This window comes from Pelecanus crispus, chromosome 18, assembly GCF_030463565.1.
Source record: "Pelecanus crispus isolate bPelCri1 chromosome 18, bPelCri1.pri, whole genome shotgun sequence".
NCBI lineage: Eukaryota > Metazoa > Chordata > Aves > Pelecaniformes > Pelecanidae > Pelecanus > Pelecanus crispus.
The window spans coordinates 2,848,505-2,868,538 of NC_134660.1; the positions used below are offsets into that span (position 1 = coordinate 2,848,505).

At 38.5% G+C, this 20,034-nt stretch overlaps 1 protein-coding gene across 1 annotated transcript; it reads right to left on the reverse strand.

Moving 5' to 3' along the window:
* Positions 1-7,639: 7,639 nt before the first annotated feature.
* On the reverse strand, positions 7,640-18,254 carry KRT23 (keratin 23). Its single transcript, XM_009489310.2, has 8 exons — positions 17,654-18,254; positions 13,922-14,004; positions 12,323-12,479; positions 10,573-10,734; positions 10,354-10,479; positions 9,381-9,601; positions 8,416-8,447; positions 7,640-7,743 (listed from the first exon to the last, which is right to left on the reverse strand). The coding sequence occupies exons 1-8, from the start codon at positions 18,068-18,070 to the stop codon at positions 7,640-7,642; spliced, it is 1,302 nt and encodes a 433-aa protein (XP_009487585.2). The 5' UTR covers positions 18,071-18,254.
* Between the last annotated feature and the right edge of the window lie 1,780 nt (positions 18,255-20,034).

A 20,034-nucleotide genomic window follows, 5' to 3' on the forward strand; every position in this document is an offset into this window, starting at 1 on the left:
GATAACATGTGCATGCCATTCAGTATTACTCACCTTTACTAACCAGTTGTGGGTAACCAGTCTTGAGAGTTCAAGGAAAAAAGACACACCCAGCTTTGGTTCTGCATTTATGCTGCCTTTAGGTGGAATATATGCTTTTCTTTTGGCTGACTTAAAGATTTAAATAAAGAAAGAATCTTTTAGTTCAGTCTTTAGTGATGATCCATTCTAGGAGTGAAATCCAATGCCTGTTTATTAGTCCCTGTAATTATGTTGCTGATCTCAGTTTGGATTTTGTGTCGTAAGGATTTGAATCTGAAAGATCTCTTGCAATACAGTCCTGAAAGGACTTCCACTGTACAAAGTGCATTCAAGGAAGAGGAATTCCGTGTTCAATCTTCCAGCCATATGCCAGTATTCAATATTTCTGTGTCTGAGAAATTCCCCTCCTTCTGTTCTTAACATACTTGTGAGAAATTACTTCCTGATTTATGCCATACGAGTGGTTTACAACTAAGGGAACAGTTGTAAGATGATGTCATGAATGCACCACCACAGGTGAGCTTTCAGGGGAAAATCAGAGTCAATTTCTAATGTAGATGTGAGCCAATAGCAGATTTTAAATTAAGATTTTTCGGAATGAGTAAAAAAACCACTACTTAGGACAATTCTCCACCCTGAAAACAAACTGTCTTTGCACCATTTGTTAATGCGCATGCTGCACCCTTGAAGACTGCTCTCTCCAAAGAGTGAAGAAAGATGGTTTGTGTTTTGCTGCATGTGATCAGACAAGAGAAAGGTCCAGATGATGTCACTAACTCAACTGGATTCACTTAAGCCCTGAACATTTGCAGCACAAGATCTTATGCTGTCTTCCTCACATATGTATTTTTTCCACATTTCCCTCTCCTTTTTATCTTGTGTTGAATAAAAATATCTTAACCATCAAATCACTACACCTTATTTCTTTCTGCTTTGAGCTTTTGACCAGAGAGGTAAATTTAAAACATTACTTTAAATAGTATGACACTTAAAGAAGTGTTCCAGATCTTGGAGTGGTGGTTACATCCTTCCCCAGCCACAGGTTGAAAATGAAAGTCAGGAGCTGCCTTTCCTGTCTTAGCTGCTCTCCTCGAATAGAATCTGATTTCAGTGCCAACAATAACAGCTCCAGGCCATACAAATGAACCTTTTCTTTTCTCTCCCCTAAAAGTATCATTAATATCAGCTTTAGTATAATCTAAAAGACTACCAGGCAGATCTTTTTTCATTGTAAAAAATACGTGCAACTGAGGTGTCAGTAGAATGAGAAAACCAGTAAGCTGGGGAATATTTCAGCTTACTGATTTTCTCAGTTCCGTAATGGTGGAATAGTTCAGTATCCTTGAGAAAATATTACATATTCATATGATTCAGTAAGCAAATACAATTTTCATGGCCCTGTACAAATATATGCACACACTGATAGTATGCCATAAAAGATATGTACAAACAGACTGTATTGCATTGTATTCACATTTGTGTAGATTTTTTTTGCTAGCTTTTAAAGAAAAAATCCTTGTGGTTTCAGGGACCTGAATTGTATCACGCTTCGAACCCCCAAACCAGGAGAAGAATTTAAGTTTTTTTTCAAGGATATAATTGCACTTATAACTGTCAGGAGTTGCCTGGGCAGTTGCATGACTGCAGCTTTTTGTTTGGGGACCACTCTGGTAAATCATCCTTTCAGTACATTCTAGCGGCCACGTGGCATCCCCTCTCCCACTGTTTGTACGACCAGAAGCAAACGATGGGTTGCTTGCTTTGTAAAGAGAAGGAACCTGAAATACTATCCCAGCTTCAGGATCTGTGTCAGGCAATCAGGTATCCAACAAAAAAAAAAAAAAAAAAGAAAATACATCTCAGTACTCCCCTTGAGAAAGTTGTGCACTTTTAGGAATGTCCATTACACAAATGCTTCAACAGAAATTGCCAGATAAAAATTGTTCAGTAGCCTTAGGAGCCTCACAGAAGGCACAGATACCAAAAGGAGTGGTTCCTGTGGTAATGCTTAGTCACAGCAGTCCCACTTGCATGCCATTTGCAGCAGAACATGATGTGTATAAACCTGTTCGTCACTAGAGGCCACCACATGCCTTCTTAAGAGAGTTACGTGTACGAATCTGCTTATTACTTGCTACAATGGGAGAATCCATGCTGGAACCTGAACATGGTTAAGGAAATTCACATATTACATAACAAAATTTCACATATTACCTACTTTTCTTGTCCTATATCCAGAAGAAAAAGTTTTTGCATAACTCTTGTGGCCAAATGTTTAAAGTAATATTTACCTTCACAGCCACAAGCTGTAATTACAAGAGTTTAGCACTGTGTATGGCAGTGAGTTTGTAAGCAATGGCAACAAGTATTATCTATCTTTCTAAATCTTGAAAGCGGAATTTTTGAGGACAGGAATGTTCATTATGCCTTCCAGTTATGCCCCTTTCTTTATGACTGATGCTTGAGTATCTTAATTTTTAGACAGCAATAAACTCTAGACATTAAAGAAAAGGTTTTGGTTTTATGGTTTTTTTTTTTTTTTTTTTTCTGCATAGTAGCAATGTTATTTCCAGTGGAATGCGTCCATTCACAAAATGTCTTGGTAACTGGCTTGAGACTGTTCTGTGGTGAGATTAACTATGAAACAGAGCCTGGGCACTGAAATGGCTTCCAAAAATTGATAATTTGTCTCACTAATAAGGAATGAAAAGGTGTTTTTTTTCCTGCACTGGTAACTTTAAAATTGCAATTTCTGTCTACTTGCAGCAACATTACAGATTTCCTTCTCTGAAATTGCTCCGGCAAGAGTCGCTTCCAGTATATTTGTTTTATGCATTTTATGCTTTAGTTTCTTGCACGCGTGATCTAGGGGCGTAGATCTGAGCCAAAGCTGGTACTTTTTCTCCAAAAGTGGCAGACTATTAACTTCTATTATAAAGAAGTACTCTGTAGTTTGTCAGCTACTTCAGCTTGTTTGTTTCTCCTTCTTTTCCCTGCCCGCTCCAAATAATTATTCCTCTAAATTGAAATACATTTTTCTCAAATTATCTCCCTCAGTTTTGTTGCTTTCTATAGAGCCTTGTAACAGCCTATCAAATTAACTCCTTTTGACTTGTCCTTAGGATGTTGGAAAGCAAAAAAATTTACCCTTGAAGTCTAGATAGTTATTGAAAGTGTCTTTACCACAGCTGATGTTATGATTTTATGCCTTTAAGCTTCTGATGCATATGCAGACTTTCAAAAGGCAAATGTCCAGAACAAGCAGCCATGCACCTGTTTCACCATTAGGTCATGTCTAGTACTATGAGCTTCTATCATAGGGGCAGTCCAAACTGTAATATATTGATGCTTACGTTTAATGTGATATTTTTGCAAACAATTATTTTACGCCCTAGATGTGTGGCTCAAGTAGGTCATTTCAGTAGTCATACAGTTAAAAATATAAAAATACAACTTGGAAAGAAATGAAAACTTTTACTGAGGAAGGAATTATGAGGGAGCAATATGTAGTAAAAAATTACTTGTGATTTCACAAAGCCAAATGTACAAGTAGAGTCAATAACTAAGATGCTTTTGCTGTATAATTCAGGACGTGGGGAGGACAGGGGGGGTTGCAGGGCTTTCAAGCGTTATTCTTTCCTTGCTTCCCTGTCTATAGATCCTTCCCTTTTCTAAATTATTCATACACAGGAACAGGCATCTCCCAGCAAAACTTTAGAAACATTTATAGGTCAGGGTGTGGACATTGTGAAATGTTTTACCGGCTCTTCTACCTATTCTCTCTGCTTCAATAATTGGATGCAAACAGTGTTTTTAGCAGTGTTATAAATGCCAGATTTTCTTTTCTTCTCTTTCTGAAATGACTTCATTAATTTTGCATCTGTATTAACAAGGCAGGCAGAAAGCAAAAATTTTGCATTCTACAGAAATGTCTTGTTCATAAATAAGAAACAAACCTGCCAATGTGTGGCCACATCACCAGAAAGAATGTGTGATTAATAGCACAAACCATTACTGCATTACCTCATTGCAAACTTCTTCCAGAGGATCAACAATTCACTTACCAAAGCTGCGTATTGTAATATACCTTAATAAGTTTTAACATTTCTACAAGTGAAATGAGAGGTGACTCATGCACATTCTGGAGTGCATTCAAGTCTGTTAGAAATCATGTTGGAGGATTATTTAGTGCAGGACTTCCTTAAATGGCAGGTGAAACTACAAGAAGTGGTTTGTGAATGCTGATGGTTTCAGCCTCCTTTTATAGACTGTGAGTTCCTGTGTCTTGTTAGTTTGCAAAAGTGTTGTTACATCATTCACTTAGACTTAGAAATTACATTATCTCCTACTGATATTTTTTTGCTATCCTCTTCCATTTATGGGAAATAGCATATATTCACTTTGAGTGTGTCATTTTTTATAATACTTCAAATTTTTAAAATTGCAGTTTCTTCGGGCCTGGGTCAAGGCACTTCCTTGACGCTGAAACAATATTTCTGTGTATATTTAATACTGAAGTAGAATAAATACCAGCTAGCAGAGTTCAGTCAGTTTTAATAAAGTGAAGTAATAAAATAATTTTTCAAGCAATACAGTATCACACTCCTGAAGATTTCCTTTCCTTCAAGACACTGATCCGAGACTGGGAGAAAGAAGCACGTATGCCATCTCTTTTTTGAAGTTTCCCAAATACTACAAAATCACCAAAGACACCCAGGCATAGTGTTCTGCACAGGGCTAGTTTTAGTAGGGTTCACATGTAAATTGAAGAACATCATCAAAGTGTGTGCAGGGTCTTGACCGGCAGTACACACTTGAAATGAATCAATCAAATTATCTCCTCAGTGCCATCAGATACAGAAAGGATTGCTGTAACTAGAGAACTGCTCTTCGCGGAAGTTGTATTATCTAATAGCCGGGGTAAGTAGAAGCTGTGAAGTGATGAATTCTAATTTAATCGCTATCAGTGACTTTCTTTGCAGCCTTAAGCAAGTTGTGTCATCGCTTTTTCCAATTTCTCAAGCAATAAAATGGGAATGATAATACTACCCCCATTCATTATCTCCCTAACTTCATCTCTCAGCATGTGGTGAAAATAAAATGTTAACAGTGCATGCAAGTGGTAAATATTAGTATCATTATTTATTATTTAGGGTGCAGACCTACCCTAAATACATTTAGAAATGCATAGCTTATCTACCAGAACATAAATTCAGAAATAATGAATAACCACTAGATATAGGGCAGCATATGGCTGGTGACACAGTATCATAAGCTGTTCAACAAAAAAGAAATCTGCAATTATACATAATATTCTAAAGCCATGAGAAATTCTCCAGAAATAAGCAATTTTTGCCATAGAATACTTGCTTTCATTTAGAGACAGAATATAGTGTAACTAATATTTATATGTTTAAGGACTAATTAGTCCTTAAGCCTTATACCTTAATAGGTTTACTTCACTTATTAAAAGACAGGAACTTGGATGGATGTGTTAGAGCCATCGATGTGTGATGTTAGTAATCGGAGTGAACTGTGAGGTCAGTGTTGTGAGCTGTACTGGTCTGACCATTACAGAATGCAATGCCACAGTTGTAAGAGAAGGTTAAAATCATCAGAGCCGTGGAGTGGAATGGGAATTCTGCTGCGTCTTAGCCAGTACCGTTTGGACCATAGCCGAGCATAACACGAGAATACAGGGAGTGCATCTCTCACCTCTGCATGAGAGGACACTAGGACATGAGTAAAGCCAATGCATTGCTCAAGAATGTGAAATAAAGACAGGCGTGTTCTAGAAAGCACTTCAATTACTCGTTTTTCCTTCTTCTTTCCTTGTAGTTCAGCACAATCAAAACCTAGCGCAAAGCATAGATACTTTCCTTTGATTTAGCAATAAGGGGCTACCTGGAAGTTTTTATAATTATTTGTATCACAGCAATGCGGTTATGCTCTGTAAATTTGATAAATGAATATAGCTTTAAGTAACACAGAAAATTATTCAAGAAAACCTAGGCACATTTTGTCCAGATGCTACAAACACCAGGTCTGGCTTGTTGGATCTGGTAAACCATAAGGAAGGACATTGTTAATTAGCCAAGAGTTACTAATCCTGTATTACAAGTTTTACCCAATTTAAAGAAACCATTAGGTAATCCATTCAATGCTTTTGGGATCTCTTTGTGCAACAAGGGTGGAGAGTTGGGGGTGGGGGGCAAAGGGGAATCGTGAACTGGTCCTAACACGCCAGTAAAAAAACATTGTATCATCGAGGTGGACTTTGTTTATTTTAAATCTGCATTTTCTTTGAAATTTTCCTTTTCTTTTGTGAGCCTTGTTTCAAAGCAAAGCAGGTAACAGGAAGCCTTTATGAAAGTCCCTTACGAGTAGGTATGAAAGAGTACAATGACAATTCCGCTCATGAATATGAGACTGCCCTGAACACACTGTTTTACATGCAGACGTTGACTTTGGAATGCAAATGCGTACAGACACTCATTATGCTTCATTTTGTCTCCATTCTGCTTTACAGTCTTCCTCGTCTAAACAGTCCTAATAATAGGTCTCTTTTTCTTGCTCAGTTTAGTTTTGCATATCACCGGAAATTTTCCCGTTGCTGTTAGGGTGTCCTGCTGAGAAAGGGGAAGCAGCTTGGATTTGGCTAAAGAACTTGGGCCTCTCCCCTTACGTTAGTATGCATTGCCTATACCAGTCTGTCCTGACCACAGAACCCGTCAACAAAAACAATGAACATTAATATGAAAGCAAATAACTGAAATGTTTTTTTGGATTAAATAGGTCACTGAGAAAGAATCAGAGTATCTGGCAAAGTACGTATAATCTTTGAAGGAAAGTGTGTAAAGACAGTTAAAGAAAATTTCTCTAAAGCTGAAGAATAAAGAAGTGTTTCTAGGGTGACTATTTTAGTAACGTGTGCTTTACAACCTCACTAATAATGCTGTTTTAAATGGTGACATTGAAAAGTTGTATATAGGGAAGTCTTAATAGTTTTGCTTATGTAAATATCACCTGTAACCTGTCCCCCCTCTTTTCTTCTTTTTTGTGTCCTTCCAGTTTTATAGCTCCTGAAACAATGAGGCTTTTGCAGTCTTGACCTATGTCAGTAACACTGCCACTTTGGGCTGGTGCATATGTAAGAAAAAGCAAAATTGGAAATTCCAACGACCAGAACAAGTAATGGAAAAGAATTTATTGGCTGCAGTGAGGTATATGATGAGAGACATAAGACCAGGAGAAAAGCTGCGAGATTATTCACTTTAAATTATAGTTAATTTGCAGAGCAATAAATGAATCACAGACAGAGATTCATGCCCCAGTGAGATGTGCATAATATATATATATTAGCAGCTCAGCCAGTCATTTTCATTGAATAGCTTTTCTTTGGCGTTTTGATGACTAAAAGCTCTTTAAACTAACAATATCAGCTATACCTAGCTCTGTATGGCACTTTTCATTATTAGGCTGCAAATCATTTTAGGAGAGTTCCCTATAGTATCCCTGTTTTACACACAGGGAGACCAACATACAGCACGTAGTTGCACAGAAGCGTTGTCAGAGCTTAGCCCGCTAGGAAAGCCAGTAGTTAGCAGAACTTTTGACTTCATGCTTGCTGGTGTATCTCGTTGATGGTGGAGGATACCACCTGCCCATTCACACTGTCATGGACAATTGCTTTGATCTTTCGATTGGTCAGCCTAGCATGTTCTGAAAGAAAAAGAAAGGTTAATTAGACAAAAAGCAATGCTGAGACAAGATGATGCAGGGAAAGCTTCGTTTACAGTAATTTAGCAGCTACCTCCTCAACTGATTTATCTTTACGTTTCCCTTTAAGCCAATACTTGTTATTGCTCTTTCTGAAATGTACTGCCAGAAAGTCACCACGAGTCTCGTCCAGGTCAGGGCAAATGAATAATACAGCTACATCCCAGCCAATGCAAATCTAACTTCAGAGCGGATTAACCTAAGTGTCTGTAGGTCATGTTCATGCCAGAATATGAATTTCCAGACATGCAGATTTTCTGTTTGCTCTCAAGCCCTAGGACTGTTTTAGTCATCAAATGGAGTCTCTATGCCTCCTCCTCTACCATGAAAGCTTTAGTCTTGAGTCTGAGCTTTGGACAGTGTGTTTGACTAACAGAGGTCAGTCTGAAGATAGTCCGCAAGTGGGCAGACACAGCAGAATGTGCTCTGAAGTGCAGCCCTTCACAAGGCCGATGAATCACTGAAATTGCTCTCAAATGTGGCCTACACGAGAATTAACTGCCATGCAAACCTTTCATACTTCATTCATGTAAGGTTAAAATTACCTGAGTAAAATTTGATTGGAAATTACAATAATTGAGAGTCGCTACAGAGAGCAAAATAAGGGACTTTTACCTTTAGCTTTTGATTCAGATTTTCTTGCTATCCTGTAAAGATAACAAAACAGAGGAAAAAAATTATTATACTAATTTCAAGAAGTTATTCATCCCTTTCTTCTCACTGATTCTAAGGAGACCTCATACAACTATAAAAAGAGATGAAATTTTTTAAAAAAAAAAAAAAAAGATGCTTTTATACCACGAGAACTTTTCCTCTTCAGTAGTCTTAGGTACAGATACTCTCACCTGAAACTGTTCCCATGTACATTTGTTTTTGCTCCTACTGTGGACAGTTGCACTGTGTCTCATATGTTCTGAGTTGCTCAAGTTGATCCCATTTTGGCTTCTGACAAATAACCCCGTACTTGGTGCCATACTGTCCTGCCTCCCTGAGATTTTCAGTTATAAAGGCTGCTAATCTTTCTTTTTCTGATTTTGTATAAATAAGACATACTCTGTATGTAAGATGAGAGAATAAAGAATAGAGAGGCCCAAAGATTTCTGAATGCAGAGATTTCACACAAGGCAGAGAGGGGGAAAGAAACAACCCCTCAGCAGAGGGGCATACTGTACAGATTTTGTGTGCTGGCATTTGTAACTGCAGATGGCTGACCAAAAAGGATCTAAACTTGTCTCCAGGCTTCTTTTTGATCTAGAACTTGTTTTGAAGATAGGAAATGACTATGAATTTTACTGAAATTGGCATTTTTTCCTATGCTGCGATAGGCATGCTGTGGGAATGTAGAATTATTATTTTTTAATAAAAATTTATATTAATTTAGGTGATCCAAATTACATGGGTACAAGTTTCTCTGTATTCTAAGTGGCTCAAGCTTTTTATGATCCATCACATTAAATACCAACCCTTGATGTAGTATGGAACTCACAAGCTTTGATTAAGCATAAACAAACAAACAAACAAATAACCCAAATATGAGAACTCTCTTCTCATCTATTCCAGTCAGGGCAGCTTTGCCTTACCCGTCAACATTCCCTTCCAGCAGCAGGCGGTAAGTGGAAATTTCCTTCTCCAGGCGGGTTTTGATCCCAAGAAGAACCTTGTATTGGTTATTTTGCTGCTTAATGTCATGACGAACCTGGCTTAGCTCTTCCTCACATTTGGCGATGATCTGCTGCATGTTTTGAAGTGCAACAGCATAGTAATTCCGAGTGTCAGCCAAGGTGTCTTCCAGCATGTGTTTCTGACAGAGCAGATAATACCAATACTATGATTATTATTTATGTGGTAGATATAATGCAGAAATGCAAGTAAATTTGGGTTCTGGCTAGAAGATTGCAAAATTAAGACTGTGGTAATTTCCATACTTATGCATTTTCATGACTATTCATGTGAAGACAGCAGAATCATGAAGCTGTGTCGTGTGTGCATAATGAGAGGCAAAACCTGAGTCATTTATCCCTGCCATATCCTTTCTGCTCGAAAGCTGTGCTCCTGTAACTGTTGACTCTTTTGCCGGTTTCTGCATTCACTGTCCAGAATTGCTGCAAAGTCTCCAAGTCATGGATATGTGAGCTTTAACCTGTACAAGAGCTGAGTAGTATTTTTGAAGTTTCCCCACCAAGTTTTTTCACAGTTCAAATATTTCACACATTATAATAGGGGTTGTAAATATGAAATTTGTATTACTATCTGTCTTCTTGGACATTTTTTCTTTTTAGATCATGGAGTCAGCTATCCCATCTCTTCTTTTTCTTCTCCCCATATTTTATTCTCAGGAGAGACATAAATTTTTCACTTCTTGGTGTTAGTTGCTGAATCTAGTTTGCATATTCTGGCAAAGTCAGGCATGGTCCAAATTCCAATTTCACTGACACTTTCGTAACTACAATAAAGTTATGCTAGGCTGTGGATTTAAATGAAGAATTGGTCCATGACAATTTCTGAGAATATATGAAGTAACAGTGACCAGCCAGGGATGTCTACAATAGATACCTTACTCATCTGTGCCTGCAGCTCGATGTCCAGCGACTGTAAAGTACGTGTTAGATCCTTGATCTCGTTCTCATTGCACTGTATCTGTTCTGGAGTGGGAGTTGCTGCCAGAGACATAGCTGCGCTCTGTGGAGCAAAAAGCAAGAGAAAAGCTTACTGATTCTGGTCAGTCATGTACAGCAACAGGGATCTTTGAAATGAGCAGAAAATAGCTGTTACCTGCTCTTTGTACCAACTGTCCAGGCTTTGACGATTCTTTTCAATTATGGCTTCATAATCTTCTCTTATTTCTGCTAGAATCTTGGCTAAGTCTTCAGGAGGTGCTGCATTTACTTTTATGTTGACTTTGAAGTCTTGTGATGAGCGATTTGCTTCCATATGCTATTCATATATTAGCAGAGGAAACAAGCAAACTTGTTTATGAAAGTGGAAAGTTTTCATTCCTGTCTTGTCTTCTTCAGTTCATTTTTTTCATTATGGTAGGTTAATTGTTATATATATTCACTTAACACTATTTGGGAAATGTATATATGGATATGGATATATATGATGTGACTTAAACCAGTGACTTATATCTGCTTCGTTGGCAGAACTGTGCTAGAGAACTCAATAGAAAACGTGTGAGAAGATATTTTCATATAATGTTTCTGGAAGATACATACTTAATGAAGAAACGCTGACATTTTTTATTTATTTATCTATTAGAAACCCAAACCCTTTCATAAAAATCTAACAGTAATTTCATCTTTCTTACCCTGTATGTTAATATTTATGGAACTATAACTAAGTTTACAGGAGAGTAATGTAAAAGTTCTATGTAATTGTTAAAGGAATAATTGGATTAAAGCATATAATTACTTTGTAAACAACATAATTACAGGACAAGTCAAGCAGGTATGGTAACATTCCTTTCGGTGTAGCACAACCTTATGTCCTAGCTACCATTTTCAAAAGCGCCCAGGCAAAGTAGCATTTCAGGGTATGACATCATGGCCTCCAAAATGCAGGTCAGCTGGACATACTGATGCCTCTGTTGGTTGCCCTGCTTCCAAGAACTGTTTTATTATAGCTGTTAGGTAGTATCCTTGGCTATAAGGGGATCAGTCAAAGACAGCTTCACCTACTGCTGTGTAACCCTTGTGTTTCTATTCTCTGTTTTAATAATCCACAGATACCGAGTAGGATGTTTGGTTCTGCATTAGGTAATAACTGAAAACAACATCAGATCAAGCAAAATGAAAACAGCATGTTGTCAAGCAGTGGTATTATATATGTGGGAATAACAGAGACCACTGTGGTATAGCTCTGGAAGAATTCAGAGCAGCACATTTTTTGACAATTATTAAGCATTATCTAATTATTGTGCTTAGGATTTTGCAAGAATAAGTAATTTTACTTAACTTCACCAACCATTCTTTTTAATTTTGATCCTTCAAGAATTCAAGGTCTGTTTAGTTCAGGCCAGCCTGCTCTAGGTGACCCTGCTTGAGCTGGGGGGGTGGACAAGGTGACCTCGAGAGGTCCCTTCCAACCTCAGCCACTCCATGCTTCTGTGATTCTGTGAAATGATATATCCAGAGTTGAGGGGAAAGTCTGTGATGAGCAGAACTCAACAGCAACCGGTAACATCTCCTATTTACTTGAAATCTCTGTGTATTTATATCTAAGTATTTCTGAGAACATTTCTGTTGAATACGTGATTTGTTATTAGCTACGTATGACAGAGGGGTAGGTGACTAGAAAAGAGTGGGAGAAAATACAGCAATTTGTTACCCTTTCTGAAATCCCAATTTAATTGGAAAAGTAGTACACAAACTTTGTGCCTCATCTGACTCTTATTGGCTCTTCAGAAACACGATTGGGTTCTGAATCATCAATCCCGTTTATAGATTGTGGATCTTACTCAAAGTTAATTACATGGTAGCCAAGATTTGTGTGATAGGATTTTACCAAGTGGAACTTTTTCTACCTCCTCATGGTCTTTCCTCCTGAGGATGTGCTCTTCTCTCAAGCCTTCAATTTCCATTTCCAGATCTGTTGTAACAATGGTCAGGCCATCGAGCTCCTTACGCAGGTTCTCAACATCAAGCTGCACTCCCTGCCTGCGAGACTTCTCTGCTTCATACCTTTATGAGGAAAAAGAAGATAAAGTGTGCTTGTTGAGAACGGACTGCTTCTAGCCTCTTGTATAAGTAGGATCAAAGAGAAGTAGACTTGCTTAAGTCCTCTATGTAGGGAACTAGGGAGAACAAAAAACCAAGGAAACAAATTCTGTTTCTAAAATATGTTCATTGAATATTCTTGAATAGTCTTAAAAATAAGATGGGTTTCATTATTGTTTTTCTGTCTTCCTCACAACTCCTCCTATATGGTGTGAAATAATTGCTCTTTCTTTCATTTTCCTTTTTGCATTTTAACATTCACTGGGTTGTGAAGGCTTTGAGAACATGATTCTCAGAAATTTACCAATAAAGATGTGAAAACAGTATTAACAATCAATGCTTTCTGTAGCTTTTCCAAAATTATAACTTTTCAGTCCTTCAGAAAACAGGAAAAATGTCATGGAAGCCAGTTATTAACACTCCTCTCTAACCTCTTGCACTTTGCCACCTGTAGTGAGTCAAAGTCAGAAGGACGCTGCCCTATCTTCCCTTGGGCATATGAAGCACTTTTGCTCCTCTGAATCTCTTCCTTTACTTCATTTTTTGTGGGCTGTATTGATGTGTCTACATTCAAGCCATCAGACTCACTCTATGATTCCAGTCTCTCAAAGTGGTTTCACTGTTTCCTTTTTATGACGCTACTGAATGATAAAGAAAGGAAGGCAAGGCTAGATAAGGCCTACGGTGTTCAGAGTCTTTTAAGTTTGTTACAGTATTACCAAAAGCTGGGATGTTTTTTTAATAGCTGATCATCATCTGTTGAAGCTAAGACAAATCTTTGTGATTCCTAAGAAGTCTAACTTACAGAAATATAAACTCCTTTCCTTTGCAAAGATCTGTCTGGAAGTTTTCTGTCCAAACATTTTGGCTCTTTAATTGGTCTGAACTATCTTTCAACAATGTACTGAAAAATCAAACTGTGTACTGGTATCCAAGGAAGCACTGGCCCATTTACTGTGGCAAAACTTAGGAGAATCCAAAGCAGAAGATACCAAAGGACAGGTATTTCCTGCGGAGCTGGACAGAAGAGGTGATAAGTACAGGAAATAGATTTGGGCTGGACTGGGGAAGCATAGTGCAGAGAAGAGTTAATTTGTGTTCCCAGATGAGGGTTTTAAATGCCTTTTGTCACAAGTATCAAGTGTCTGCTGTAAAACCTGTTCTTCAGGACCGGAACTAAGTATCATAAACAGGGTGACTCAAGATTGTTCAGCAATCATTTGTGGTTTTTACATCCTTTTTACCCTTTTTGAGTGTTTTTTTTTCTTTTGTTCTACATTGGTTTTATTTATCCAGTATCACCGTAAAACCTCAGTAAAATCAGTTTCACATTGGATTATCAAGAAAAAGCAGTATTTTGCTTAATTGTCTTTCACACTTAATCAGGAAACCAAAGAAGAGCTTACTTGAGCCTGAAGTCTTCAGATGCCATGTTAGCATTATCAATTTGTAAAAGGATGCTGGCATTGGTGATCTTGCCATCCTCGATCTGGAAAACAGAGAATCCAACAGGAGACTCAGTGTTGCCATACGGCGGTGGTGAATAACCTGTGCTGTTTTAGACTTCCTGCTGCTTGTAGGAAGCATCTACATAGTAGAAGTCCCATGTTAAGGAGAGTACATGAATAAAAGAAGCTTAGTTTTCTGCTTCACTTAGATGTTTCTGCAATTTTTGTCCGTAATCTTACTTTCCTCTGTGTCTTACTTTTCTGGATATGAAGCAGGAGGAGTCATCTTATTCCTAGCCAGGTAGAGGATATGAATATTACACAAGCTTCATGGTATATTACAGAATAACAATCACTGTCTTTCTCTTTTTTTGTGAACTGATTTTGATGCTGTTTAGCATTGCTGGAAAAGTAGCCTTCGTCATCTTTGGGGCAAATTTCAGTAAGAACCATTAAGCTGTGTCTGAGTACAATCAAAATGCTGGAATTAAACAAATGCTAAAAAGTAAGCATGTGTATCAACACCTTCCTGAATCAGTGTTGTGATGCAGAGGCGTAACGATGATGGTCGCAGCAACTCATGAGCAGGACCCCTCAAGCCCACCATGTGCTTCAGTCTGGAGTCACGTGGATTGTAATTTTGAAAATAACACTGGCATCCAGTTGTCATGGTCCATTCAGTTATTCACCTATAACTGTACTGAATCATCCAGCAGCATGGAGTGATTAATTCAGGTTTCTGATTTTGCTTTGGGATGTTGAAAATTGCCCTGAAAGGTGCAGGAGAAAGTGCGCTGCATCATTCATTTGGTGTACTCAGTATGCACTGAAAAGACTTGTAAGTCCCTGTTAACATGAAATGGCTTTGAACTATAGATCTGAATATGAAAAGCTCAGTTTTCCATTCAAAATCTTTGAAAGAATTCTAGTGGGAACTCATACATAATTAGCAGGAACTAATAATTGTGGGACGTCACGTCCTTTTCTAACAAAGAGGAAAGAGAAATATGGTTGCAGTTCCAACAGCTGCCTTCACTCAGCACTTACATAGCAAAACAAGGTGCGTTATGGCTGTACAGAAATCATTAGCCGTTTACAGAGCTCTCAGCACCTTGAAGTAAAACTTTCCACACCTAAATGAATCACAAAGAAAAAAGGAAATGACAAAATTGTCCTGAAGTGTCAAAAGTTTACATCTCATAGTAAAAAAGAAGGTGCCTGTGGAATGTTTTAACTAATCTGTTAACAGACTGTACATTCTTGAGCAATTAGCAGCACACCTTGGATACTGCCCTGGGACATGATCAGGGCCAGCTGAAGAAGTGTAACAATACCCTAAATGCGTCACTGCCTGAAATTTGTTGTCAGAGAAGAGGCAATTCTTGAATCCATTCTTAGAGAATGGTAAATGTTACTATGGAAGGTAGTAAGGCAATGAGAAGGCAACATATGAGCTCTTCGACTTTGTGCCACTTCATAATCATGCAACGCAGCAACACATTTATATAAATGCTTTATGACTCTGTGCAATCTGAAGGAATAAAGAATGCAACAAAGGAATTACAATTGTTGGTGTTTTGCCAGCTGCTGTACGATATTGATTGCTATGCCAGTTAGCAGTGCATTTCAAATGTGGACATTTATCTGTTTATAATTATACAGATTTCTTCACTAGATCCGTCATGAATATGGGTGCCTCACTAATATCAATCTGCAAACTTACAGATAACCGAATTAAGAACTCATACATTATTATATACGAAATCCACTCAAATTCCTTCTCAAACCAGATTTTTTTCAAGAACTGACTGACTTCTTCCTCAGCATGTCTTGTGTCCTTTGTCCAACAGCATTGGTCCTGTCTCCTTGAATGCTCTCTAAATCAGTTTGCTTATTTAGCAGTACAAGATGTTTGAATGAGACGTTTACCTGAAGAACCGGTGCTGTTTTAGTTTGTGTCTGGGTTAGAATGGAGTCAGGCTGGAGCAAGGCAACTTGCTGCTCCATCTGGCATGTTCATCCAGAATTCAGGTATCCAGGGAAGAGCGTGGTCCGAAATGTAGGATCCAAATGATTAAATGCCTCCAAGTTTAGACAGCCAGTACATCATAGACTTTCTGGGCTATTGGATATAGGATCCTAAATTTTGTCTAGATTTCATTTTAGGTGTTATTCAGCTTCACCTTTTTAATTCATGGTTAATTAACTTATTTAACTAATTATGGTTAATAAATAGATGCTATATTTTCACTGATTTTGCTGGCAGTCATGGTGCTAATTGCAATAATTTATAGGGGAAGTAAAAGTTCTGGGTTAAATCACTGAATTGTCGTCTGTAAATAATCCTTTAATAGCCCTTCCTCCCCAGCATGAGCACCACATTCGGTACAGACTGGCTGAGACAGCCATCAGCCTAACAGGTGCCTGTCGCCAGTGATAGCTATTTAAGTGGTGAGTGTTAAAAATAAGCGTTTTGGGTACAACCTATTCAAAAGTGAGGGCTTTACCCCAATCAGCATTATGTTTTTAGTCTTACTGTCTTCCTAAATCTTTCTGATTTATGAATTCCAAATCAATGTGAACACATTTATATTCTTGACGAACAAGTTTTTAGCTCTGGATCAGTTAAGAAAAGTGATAAGTCTGGAGACGGATGACCTTTCTTTATCCTTAAAACAGAAATAGGTGATGACAATTCTGGCTCTCCTTACACATTGTCTGTGGTCAGAGTGCCTCATCTTCTGCCTGGAGGCAATATATTTAACAGTGAGCAGGGAGTTTGATTAAGTCCCTGGCCTCAACCAGCAAAGATGCGGGATAACACCATTTCCAAGCCCTTTTGAAAAAAATTTCTCAGGGTCTTGAGAATGCCAAGTAACCGTATTATAAAAAGTGGAGGGAAAACTACAACATCGCATTTGGAATAGCTTTGTTTTTTGCCCCATATGGCTATGTAAAGTTAATTACGCTGATTAGTCACACAGATGGTTACAGTGCTAAGTATGTTCATTATGAATACAGATTAATATTATGCTTAAATTTGAAGACACGTGAGTTTGGGAGATTGAAAGAGTTACTGTCGAACGTTAATATTAACTACTGGCAGGAACCAGAAATTCTCCTTTTAATTATAGTGAAAACATCCACAAGGAATTTGTCACTGCTGTTTTCTTAATTACAATGAAGTATTTTTCCATCTGATTACATAAGCTCATTGGACCCAAAACTCCTGTAGTTTCATTGTCTGCTACCACAGGAATCAAAGAAATGAAATGCAACAGTACGTCTAAAGACAGCATGCATGAAAGAAGGCAGTCTCTTCAGTTTGCCTGCTTTGTAATTTGCTTGAATACATGTGCAGTCAAAAAGACCAAATTCTGCCAGATGTAGTTACTCAAACCACAGTTTCATGTACAGAAATGAACACTTGGTAGCAGACAAATCTCTTTATACTACCAGTCTGCAGAATCCCCCCTTGTCTCCTTTCAGCCTTTCTTTCTTGCACCCCGTTCTCCTCCTTGTGAACACAAAGAATATTTATGCCCAGGTCCTGTAACTACTTTCATTAGTATTTCTAACATTTAAAAGGTTTTATTTAACTTTCTTTAAAGGAAAGCCATCAGCATAAATGAGTACCCAGATGCCTTAAAAGAGCATAGAATGACATAGTCACTTACAGCTCTGACTTACCTGTCTTTGCATGTCAGTGACGTTTTGCTCGTATTGGTTGAAGTCATGCCTCTTTCCGTGAGACTTTGTCTTGTGCCACTCTAGGATGCAGCTTTCCAGCTGAGCATTAGCTGCTTCTAGGGAACGGACCTTGTCCAGATAGGCAGCCAAACGGTCATTCAGGTTCTGCATGGTCTGTTTCTCATTCCCACCCAGGAAGATGCTTTCCCCATGGTGCTCGCCGAAGCCTCCCCAAGGTGCCCCTCCTCCAGTAGCCAGCCAGAGGGGTCTGGCAGAGGAGAAAGAGGTATGTGTGCTGCTGGCACCACCAGCTGCACTTGAAGGTCTGTAAGAAGTTCCTTGCTGGGCCAAACCACACCCTGAACTACCCCTGAGGGACCCAGAAAAAATTTGCAAAGGGCCTTGGCTGGTACTCATGTTTAGCTCTGTTGTGAATCTAACCCAATGTTTGACTGACTAGCACTGAGCAGCTTCTTAGCCTTCCCTAAGCAGCTTTATGCCTTTTCCTGTGGGAGTTTCCCTTCGATGAATGACTACAGCAACAAGATTGTGTCATCATGAAACGTGCTTCCTCTTGGTCAGTTCTGAAGAATTTATGAGCCTGCACACACTGTTGTTGTTATTTGGAATCACAGCCACACACCGGATTGCTTTCCTTTTGGTTGTTTTGGGGTTGGTTTTTTTTTTCTTTTTCTTTCATATTACAATAGTGAGGTGTGGCTAAAATCAGTAGGTGTGGAACAGGATCAGCTTTGCCTCAGACTTTTTTATAACCCTGTAGTTAATATGTTCTGTTTTCCTGCTTATGAGGGGAAGAGTATTGTCCATTACAGCATAAACGGAGAGCTGGGGCAGGGATGGGTCTCTCAAGATACTTTCTTTCTGTTGTAATTCTCAGGCTTTAGAATTACAGCATTCTGTGAGTCCTGAAACGCAGCATGTCCTATCAAGCGGTCATTAACGTACCGAACAGCTTCAGCCTGTACGAGACATGAGGCTTTAATGAAGTTATACAACCTCTGTCATTGGACTAAAACTCCAGTCCGAAGTGAGTGAGGCCCAGCTATCCCCTTCAGCTGCCCATTTCCAGTTGAAATACATGAGAATTAGGTACTTCACAATCTTTTCTAATGATTTTTTCATTATTCAAGGTGCAGTCATATTTCAGTAGTCTTGTTGAAATAGTTAGTAATGCAGGAATTTCTTGCTGTTACTAGCATTAGTAACAGCAATATTAAATATTAAGATATTCCTATGTTTATCTATAACAAATATTTAGAATACGAGTTTGTAACAACACTCGAAAAATTCAAGCGAGTCTTTAAAGCTACCAGCCCTAAAAATTGACCTGGCAATCATGCAAAAATAGTCTTTCTCAAAAGTTTCAGTAACCTTCTGTCAAACTTCTTCCATCAAGTATAGAGTGGGCAAGTATGGCTTCTGCAAGGGTTTTTCTTTCAAAGATTCCTCATGCGGATACGTAGGTGGTAAATTGTGAAGCATTCCCATGGCAACAGCTGGGGTTATTGGGTTTACCTTGTCTTTCAGAGTAGTTCTAGACTGCGACCGAGGAGTAGGATAGAGGAAGAAGATTTGGGAAGACGTGGAAAGCTGAGTGGGCATGGGCTCTCTCAGAAACGGTGCGGCTGTTTTTCCTTACAGCATTTGAAGGCTCAGCTCTTTAGCAAGATCTTACTTAGCACTGTTACTCATTCTGAATGGTGGGGTCGGAGAGAGTGTACAAACCAGAATTACGCTATCCTGGAAGAAACCTGAAGGAATCTTTTTTTTTCTCTGTTTGTTTCACTTGAAATTTTTCAGTAATAAAGAACTGCTGCGCTTCACCCTTCCCTGGGATGCCTCCTAGGCCTCATTTTCTGGCTAGGGCAGGTTTTGAGCTCCTCCTTGTGGCTCTGTCAGCTCCACTCGGCACCTGTTCATTTTCTTTTTACCAGTTACGTTTCCATTGGGTACGAATTCCTTCTTATTCCTCATACACGTCGCTGTATAGAAAGGCTAGTATTTTTAATTGTTTGGGGAAATTAATCACTGGGGATACAGTTTTCCGGTAAGTACAAGGTATGGCTATCACAAAATATTCTGATAACAGCTACTATTAATAGCTACAGTTTGGTATCCGCCCTGCTGCTTGAGAGTGAGAAGAGGTTGAAGCACCAGACAAAAAATGAAGGCCTAACTTGAAAAAAACCCCAAATTATAATAGAACCAATGATATCCTGCTGTTCAGTTCATCTTACCAGAGATTAACAGACTGAATTTTCTAGCCTGGCCGTTCAGCAAGCTAATGTTCTATGAATATTACATTGAAATATAGATACATGCATATGTACATAATATTACATGAAATAAAATGAATCTTT